Source organism: Sinocyclocheilus rhinocerous, unplaced genomic scaffold (assembly GCF_001515625.1).
Source record: "Sinocyclocheilus rhinocerous isolate Xijiao unplaced genomic scaffold, SAMN03320098_v1.1 scaffold436, whole genome shotgun sequence".
Taxonomy (NCBI): Eukaryota; Metazoa; Chordata; class Actinopteri; order Cypriniformes; family Cyprinidae; genus Sinocyclocheilus; species Sinocyclocheilus rhinocerous.
The window spans coordinates 381,395-390,962 of record NW_015631718.1 but is presented as its reverse complement, the minus strand read 5'-3'; the positions used below and the strand labels follow the sequence as shown (position 1 = coordinate 390,962).

General features: G+C 37.2%; 1 protein-coding gene across 1 annotated transcript in view; it reads left to right on the top strand.

Moving 5' to 3' along the window:
- Nucleotides 1-1,562, top strand: part of LOC107741881 (zinc finger protein 507-like) — a 16,101-nt gene extending 14,539 nt beyond the window's left edge. The window contains exon 7 of the mRNA XM_016554677.1: nt 475-1,562. Coding sequence (XP_016410163.1) covers nt 475-847 — 373 coding nt within the window. The 3' untranslated portion in view covers nt 848-1,562. The remainder of the gene's footprint in view (nt 1-474) is intronic.
- Nucleotides 1,563-9,568: the final 8,006 nt, after the last annotated feature.

Below are 9,568 nucleotides of genomic sequence, written 5' to 3'. Positions count from 1 at the left end.
CATAATTTCAGTTAGGGGGGAAAAAAAGCTTTTGGCTTCTCTCCTGAGGCCACAAAAGCAAGTAGGTATAACTGCAGACTGGAGATAGATTTTACTCGATCCGGCTGACGCATTCGAATGTGGATTTTTTTTTTTTTTTTAATTCAACGAATATTCGAAATTCAAAATTTTTTTGGACAGCCCTACTCTATATGTATGAAAACATTATATGCCGATACTTCTGTAAACATGTTTTGAGTAATGACTCAAACAAACCTTTGCATTTAAATTTTAAATTAATTAATTGAAGTAGACAGTTTAAACTGATTGACGGAAAAACACTTTTAATAACCTCTGTCTTCTTAAAGCTCTCATACTAACAAGTCCCTAGATGAAGAAGGGTCAACATCAAATGACATGGTCTTACAGAAAGTTAATGGCCACACTTAAGTGATTTTGTTTTGTTTTCTTAATTTTTTTTCTTCTGGGTTCAAGATCTCCTGCTACACCTCTGAAGTCAACACATGAGACTGGGGTGGAGCATCCATATGTTGTCTTGAGCAGAAAAGGCAAACAGTCACCTGAGGTAGATTCTGCTATTGGCGGGCCAGAGGGCAACTCTGTGAGGTCATCGTCCAGCAGGGAGCAGGCCGGTGGGGCTGTGGCGTGGCGGAGCGGCTCGGGGCAGACACGGCCAGGTATGGAATACTGTGTGCTGCTCTTTTGCTGCTGTATCTGTGGCTTCGAGTCCACCAGTAAAGAGCAGCTGATGGAGCACATGAAGCAGCATGAGGGAGATCTGATCAGCATCATACTGAGCAAGGAGCAGCAGGGAAATCAGCCCACAGAGACCAGCAGCAGCCAGTGACACACACTTTTTAATACATATGGTTCTTGTATCATTTCTGCTTGGACAAACAATATGCACAATTCAAAACTTTATTTATTTTGTTCTGGTAATCTATCTTTGTATTGACATTAGTTTCCGTTACTGTTATCGACCATAGATGTGTGATTTCAGAGAATCAAATAGTTAACAAATGAAATTTACTTTCATAGTACAGCAGAGGAAAGAGTAACTTTTGTTTAGAATTATGCAAATTGGTGAATTTCAAAGGCATCGTATACCTCATCTGTTCACAATATACATTGTAGAGTCCACACATTATGAAAATGAGGCAGCTTCTCTCATTCACTGTAATATTATTTCTATCTATATTACTTATGTGCGTTTACCTTTAAGGCGGCACTTGTCATGCTGCATTTTGAGTGTGGAGAGGCAGATTTCTTTCTTGCTCTCCAATGTGTGTCAGTGTTTGCATTGTTATTTATCAAACTAATTTATTTTATATGCATGTTCCCCCTCCGTTATGTTCATACAAAATTAGAAAATGTGTTTCTAATTATGGTATAATTATGGTGCTATTAGTCTTGTGCTCAGAAATGAGGGAGAGAGAAGTCATCATTGGGAATGTATATAAATGTTATATAAACGTTACATAGAATGCATTTAATTAAGTGTTCTCATTGAAACAGCACAAGTTTAAAATTTAACACTTTAAAAATTAACTATTGGAAACATGCAGCAGAAAAAAAAGATCTATATATTGATTATTTACTATTATTATTATTACTATTATTATTATTAAAATATACATATTGAAATGTCAAGCTTTTAAAAAAGTTAAAATGCCAAAACTTGAAGACATTTCTACAAGTTTCTTCACTTTCTATTTTCATAATCTTTTTTCCTTTTCTTTTTCTATTTGTATTATTTATGTATTTGTTCCCCTTTTTTATCTGCTGTAATGATAGAAAAGCTACAATTGTAACTGGGTATTGGGTTCAAAATGAAATTTATTCATAAAAAGAAGCAGTAGTTATAGGGTTGTCACAATGCAGAGGATGTTCTGTTGTATTATTATTATTATTATTTTTTTATTTTTTTTTACAGTTTACACAAAAACTATATATATATATACACTTACATACACACACATACTGTAATATTATTATAGGTTAATATCGCTCTGAAGGTTTTGGGGTGCAGTTTTCTCTGAAAGCTCAAGGGAGAAGTCAGAGTGTGACGATGTCAAATTAAAAAGTAGTTCATCTTTTAATTCCCGCATTATGTTGAGCTTCGTCTCATCTCCTGTGTGAACGGCATCTGAAGCACATGTCATTGCTGAATATTAGCCATGGATGCCGCTCCAAAACTGAGTTCTGCTCTAGCTGATCACGTTACTACTGACTGGAAAATACTGGGACTCCGGTATTTTGAGGCTTGGGCATCGTGATACTACAGCAGCACAGGTATATTGTGAAAGCCTAGTAATTGAGATATTGCTTAATCACTACCTCAAATTTACTACTTTTGTCCCCTGCTCTTTTGACCTTGACTTTAAGGCCCTCATTCTGACTTTATATGCAGCATATTTTCCAGGGGATGATTTGCATACACTTAATGCTTGTATGTCAACAGTCTGAAATGCAAAATTAGCATGATTAAAAGGGCATCTATAATTCATTCAGGCTTCACACTGCCCAGTGTATCAGAGAAAATAACTCTTAGGAATTAAATCATAGGAATTTACATATTTGATTATTATATTCTGAACCTAACGGACTAATTTACAATTCAAACTGCAAATGTCACTGAAATAGTAGCATGGTCTGCATATAAATCATGTCACCATATGCATCATAATGAAAATGGATAAGAAACTCTGAAACATTTACCAGTATTGAAATTGCTTTCTCATTTTATTTCATTGTTTGAGCACGTAAACATCTGTTGAGTGTTTGTTTCAGAGGATGTGTCGACTTGTTTATGTGCATAATGCACACTTGCTACTTTCCAAGTAATGGCATCAAAGAGAGATTGGGCTTCCTAGAAGGTTCATTTTGTGTTCCAGCTACTGCATTTTATTTTCTTTATCACTCTGCTGATGTAGTCCAAATTGATCAAGAACCTACCAGTTGGCATTATCCCTTTTATTTTCTCTGTATGTCAGCAGGAATTGGCAGACACACTGTACACACTGTATTCCAGCAATCTTCCAGCCGTTGTTTCTCACATTTCTTCCTAGAACAATTGCAATACATCTGGAATGTTTTTCCTCTTCTTCTTCTTCTTCTAAAGATACACAATACGTTTCAAGTAATCAGCAGGGCCTAGTGAGACAATGGTGTTGTCTTTCACAGTGAGTCGCAAGATTTGGTAATCATCGTGAGGACAGCATCTCAGCCACAAATGTGCCTTCCATTTCAACAGCCTCATCTTTGAATAAGCTTCAGTCGAGTTCAGAAATATACCATAAATCTTAAGCCAAATAGTCTCCCTATATCGAGTGCTTTGGCATCTTGGATTCCGTATAATGTGCCCTCAAAAATTGTGTAATGTATTCGGACACATGGTACTGTACAACAGTTTTGTATGTGACTTGCTGTATATATACTGTAGAAAACTGACATTTTTTTAGAGGAATTCTATTTTTTAAAACTCGTATAAGCACTACAGAAAATAAAAGCAAATGAATCAAAAAATGATCTTTGACTCGCCAAAGTGCATCAAAAAGGGTCTTTACGGTGTGTAAGGGAACGGTTGGCATTCGAAACTCCAAACAAGCACATCGTGTTACATGCTGCAATGCCAAAGGAGAGAAAAAATGTAAGAATTTTAGTGTAAAGGCCTCTCAGTGCTATTTACCTTTTCAAGTACAGAGGTCCAAAGGGCCCTGTTTTAATATTAGTGTTCCGTTCATAATTATTTATTTGTTATTTTGAAACTGTAATGTTATGATTTTTGCCAGTGTATTTTTGGTAATAAAGTATGAACATCAGTCATCTTAATGTGTCGTCATTTGGTTTTCATAGCTGTACACAACAAACTTGAGCCATTTATAAAATGCATAAACGATCAGAATTCTTCTTTGTATATAATTGTAAATTCCATGGATTCGTTCAACATGAAATGTGAGGAACAAATTATTTGCACAAATGAGCATCATTTTAAATATATATAGATATACATGCATACAAACAGAATCTACAGAAACCAGCTCGTTCCTACAGAGCATACGTTTTCCAAAAGTGGCCAATGATGATGAGTGTCGTACTTCTGAACTATAAAGGTGTATTTGTGGCCGTTCTGTAGATGGAGTTGACGCGCTCGTTCACATTGCACTTAAATTTAAGATGAACTGCGATTTATAAAGAGGGAAGCATTTTTGTGAAGTTTTATAAATTGTTCCGCAGAACATTACGGAAAATGCTGCATGTTCACATTCAATTTCATTCTACACACGCCCCAGGCTTTTCTTTGTCCTGCATCTCAAACTTTATCATATGAGATATTTGTAATATTCTGAAAATACTTTCGCTGAAATCATTTGTGTGAATCAAGGAAGGCAGTTGCCAGCTTGGATTTATGCTCTGTTGTCCTATTCTGTCTCAGAATCAGAATGAGCTTTATTGCCAGGTATGTTTTCACATACGAGGAATTTGTTTTCGTGACAGAAGCTTCCACAGTGTAACAGAATGACAGTGACAGAACAAAAAACACAGATAATAAAAAATAAAAAATAGAACAAGTAAATAAGGAATAAAAATATATAAATTGACAATTGTATGTGCGCCGGCTCGCTTCCCCTGTCTGCGCGTCCTGAAGCGCTTGATCAGCGCCGCAGCTCCCCCGACAACAATGTCCAGCAAAACATCAGAATAATCGAAAACCGGTGAAATATCGGGTGGTGTGTACTGCGGAATGTCCAGCAATTCGTCTGGTGAAACTGATTGCAGGGATATAACTAAAGACAGGACAAACTAACAAAAACATAAAAACAACTGCAGAGCACGCCACGGAGGCAGCCATCACCGTCGGCGCCATCTTCTCTCGGGCAAAAGTAACATGCTGAGTGTTTTATCATTTAGTGGTTCTCCAAATAATAATAAAAAAAAAATTCTCTCTTTCATACCTGGGAAATGTAAAAATGGGTGGGTGGATGAACTAGTTTAATGGGCAAAAACGGATGTGCTTTTATGTGTGACTTGACATACCTTGCTCAAGATGAAATTAAGTAAATTACTTTCCTTCCCTTTTAGCCTTTAAGTTTTACCCATGGCTACTCCTGTGGTTCCTGTGACATTTGCCAAGCCAACATTACTTTATCACAGGCAACAACTTGAAACAGCTTTATGAGAATGCATATACTGAAAGGAAAGCAAATCAATTAGAAATGACCTTTGAGTAACCACGTTTATTTCATCTTTGTTGACGAAGGTTCTCTCCACTGTCGACCACAGAGCTATAGTACTGAGCAGGTATAGTCCATGAAATTGTTTACAGTGTGTACATTTATAGTCTTGTATTTTAGGCCACCTATCTGAGTTTGTCACAACATCTACACCAGGAAGATAAATTCACCAGGCCATAAGGGGTTCAAATGTAAAGATCGCATGTGAACAGATTTCCAACTGAGCCAGCATCAAGTGACCACCAAACTGAAATGAGCTAATTGAAATTTCAAGCAAATTAAAACCAGCGGTGGGTATAAGAGAAGCTTGACTTATACGGGTTTAACTTGCTTTACTGTAACCGAAGGCTGCTGGAGCAGCGATAAGCCGTGGATGGATTCCGCTCCTCTTTGGGAAATACAAGTCTGTACCTTTTTATAATCCCTTCAAGTTACACGAATCCCTGACAGCTTCTAAAAAGCGCACTGATGTCGTCATTTACAAGATCAGCTTTTCAATGGCCCCCATGAAATAAAGATTTAGGAGATGACATGCAAGGTGGGGAATCACAAAAGCGAAGGGGAAAATACTTGAAGTACACACTTCAGTGACTCTTGCTGGTGCCTTTGTGCCAATTAATTTCAAACCTCCAGTTTTTCCATTTCCACCACAAGTCAAGTTTTGTGCTCAAGCAAGTGGAATGAGGAATAAAATGTATGTTTAACTTTCTCTCATGAGCTTAGGAATTTCTTGCTGGTCCTCTAAAATATCTGGAAGCTTACTAAAATAGGCTGTGGCACCACGCTTGAAGTCCCTTACTTCTCGAACTGGATTTCTCAGGGATAACATAAGAGAAATAAAGCAAGAGGAAGCAAAATAAAGAGAATAACTGCAACCCACTTTCTCCTTTGTGCTTATAAAGGACTAAAGCCAGACAAACAAGTCTCTTCCAAAAAGGAAAAGTGGCAGCCATTAAACATTTACGCTTTTCTTCCCCCACAATCCTCCTTTAAGACAAGCCGCCTGCCAATTTATTTATTACATCTCTTTGATAATCTTCAGCCCTTTCATGTCAGCAGCCACATCTTTGATTTCTTCTAACCAAAATCATTCAGATGCCCAGATGTTTCCTGACCATTGTGATGCTTTTCTTGAGAAAATTCAATAAGGTCTGTACAGAGCTTGTAGATCCTATTATATGAAGGTACTCACTGGATGTAAAAAGAAAAAAAGAGTTTCTAAGGGGTGCAATTGTGCACAAATGTTTAAATGATGGAGACTTGCATGAAGGACCTGATGAATAATGTAGAAGTTATTCTCTTTTCACTTGCCACTGCATAGAGAGCCGTGGGGATCTGGTGTTTGATGTAATCTCCATTTCATACATGTGATTGGGGCCAGGGCTTCTGAGACATTCAATAAAATATATATATATGTGTGTGTGTGTGTGCACGTTTTTGTGATTTATGAGGACACAAATTTGTATAATGACATGGGTATGACATAGGTATTACAACAAGAAGGTGATTTATGAGGGCATTTTGAGTGTCCCCATATTTCAAAAGGCTTATAAATCATACAGAGTGAGTTTATTTGAGAAAGTAAAAATGCAGAAAGTTTCCTGTAAGGGGTGGGGTTAGGTTTAGGGTTGGTGTAGGGCAATAGAAAATACGCTTTGTACAGTATAAAAACCATTACGCCTATGGAATGTCCCCACAATTCACAAAAAAACAAACCTGTGTGTGTGTGTACAGTACTGTGCAAAAGTCTTAGGCTATTAGTATTTTCACCAATAAAAAAGGCTCTCAAGTCAGTTATTTCTATCTTTTGCTGTAGTGTGTCAGTAGGAAATATCAGTTTACATTCCTAAACATTTATTTTGCCATTAATTGTAATAATCTGGTGAGATTTGCTCAAGGAGTCTGACAGCAGCCAGTGCTCCACACAGAGATCTGATCTCATCATCATCCAGTCCGTGTGGAATGACATAAAGAAACAAAAAATTAAAAAACTGAGACAGACTAAATCCAGAAGAACTGTGGCAACATCTCCAAAACGCTTCAAGAAACCTTCCTGCAAAGATACAATACTGTGAAAAGGTTTAGGCACTTGCGTTAAAATGCTGTAAAGTGAGGATGCTTTCAAAAATAATGTCATAAACAGATTTTATTTATCAATTGACTTCTATTAACTAAATCAAATCAACATTTGGTGTGACCACCCTTTGCATTTAAAACAGTGTCCTAGGTGCACTTGTGCATATTTCAGGTAGATTTGCATATAGTTGCGGAGATTTTCAGGTAGATTCTTGAAGCGTCTTGGAGATGTTGCCACAGTTCTTCTGGATTCAGTCTGTCTCAGTTTTTTCTGTTTCTTCATGTAATCCCAGACGGACTGGATGATGGTGAGATCAGATCTCTGTGGAGCACTGGCTGCTGTCAGACTCCTTGTGCAAACAAAAATCTAACTGGATTATTACAATTAATGGCAAAAGAAATGTTTAGAAATGTAAACTGTTATTTCCTACTGACACACAGCAAAAGATAGAAATAACTGACTTAAAAATAGTTTTTGTTGGTGAAAATACAAATGGCCTAAGACTTTTGCACAGTATTGTATAAATACAGTGTGTGTGTGTGGGTGTGCGTGTTGTCATGAATAAAAAGAAGGTTGTTTGTAGGTTGAGGCATATTTTGGCATATTCAGCAATTTAAAGGAAAGTGTCATTTAGACAGATGAGTGCTTTCTGTCTTCACTGAAGAATAGCGATTTCTTCTGTCTGGATCAGCTGTCTGCATGAAAAATACCATATTCAGGAATAATTAAAATCTTGGTTCATTCAAGTCATTTATATTATTGGGGGTTTATTGATTGAAATATGCCACAAAAACAATTCAGTTTATGTCATGACTAAAATTTAAATGTACAAAGTTCGAATTATTGGACATTTTCTAGCTCTTTATTTAATTTGCTTTTTGAAAGATTAATTCTATAAAAAAGGGTAAAGTGTAGATGTTCCACGGAGTCCATCTGATCACTATCACTCTGTATTGACAGAAGAGAAGCAGACTTACCGTTGTGAGGAGATGGTCAATCTCAGTAGTGTCTCTGTATGGACTCAGAGAATTCCACACAAAAGGATGATATGCTTTCCTGCATAAAGATATTTAGAGATTATGCATGGTGTCAGATGAAGGTGCTAGGAGTGTACGCCACACTGCAAGATAAAGATCTAAAGAAATACCGCTGACTTTGACAGGAACCTCAGGCAGAACATATTGGTCTGTGTGTGTGTGTTCTTATCTGTTTTTGCACATTAGCTGTCATACGAAACGCACTACCACTACTGTGGAGATTTTCCATTTAGTAAAAGCTCTTGAAGCCAAGCATGGACCTTGTGCATTATGTGCCATTGTATATTCTCCAAATTCAAGCAATCGCTTAAATAAAATAAAATAAAATATATAAAATAAAACAGCTTTTGTGGTGTCATATTTAGTTATAGGAGGTGTTTAAAGAATAAGCTCTGTAAGGCTTTTTACACTGCATTGACCATAGGTTATCTTCACCTAAAGCCACTTGAATCTGGGTAAAGCAATGGCTTGCACATTACTAACGAGGGTTGTCAACCCTGAGTTATGAAACTCTGTTCCAGAGCAAGGTTAGAACATGACAGGGTTCAGACTAAACCAGGATTATGGCATAGTTCAATTAGGACATTTAAGTACATTTTATAAACATGCCTTAAAAAAAATCAAGGGCACTGACATGTTTTAAGTTCAATCAGTGCAAGTTTCTTTCAGTTGAAACAGCTCAGACTACTAACATGTTAGTCTGGGAAAATTGCATTGACAAAGTAATTTGTTTAGAAACACGCATCCTATTCATGCCCTTTGTACAGTTTCATAAACTTTCATGGACTGTCTCTTTCATGAAACGTGATAGAGAATGTGGAAGATTGTGATAACTGGAGACTGTTACATCCTGTGGATGTATTTGTGAAACGGAGGAACGTGCGATCTTGGGAGAGTGATGTCATTTATTGGGCGTTATGTATTGTGTGTGTTTGCTCTCTTCTCACGCTCTCTCTCTCTCTCTCTCTCTCTCCCTCCCTGTCGCATACTGCTAATTTGGTTCCAGCTGATGCTCATTGCCCATCAGCGTGAACGCTGCAGAAACCCAAGAAGTATAATAAAGCAAAGAAGCAAAGCTGAAGTGCTGAAGGCAACGCGCTTCACTCTTTGTCCTGATCCAGAATTGTTATCTTTTGTGTAGCCCTGTGCGACCGGGTGCGGTCTTTACTTCTTAACTTGGTGAACGATTTGCTCAATCGCAAGCTGTGAGAGAGTGTGTG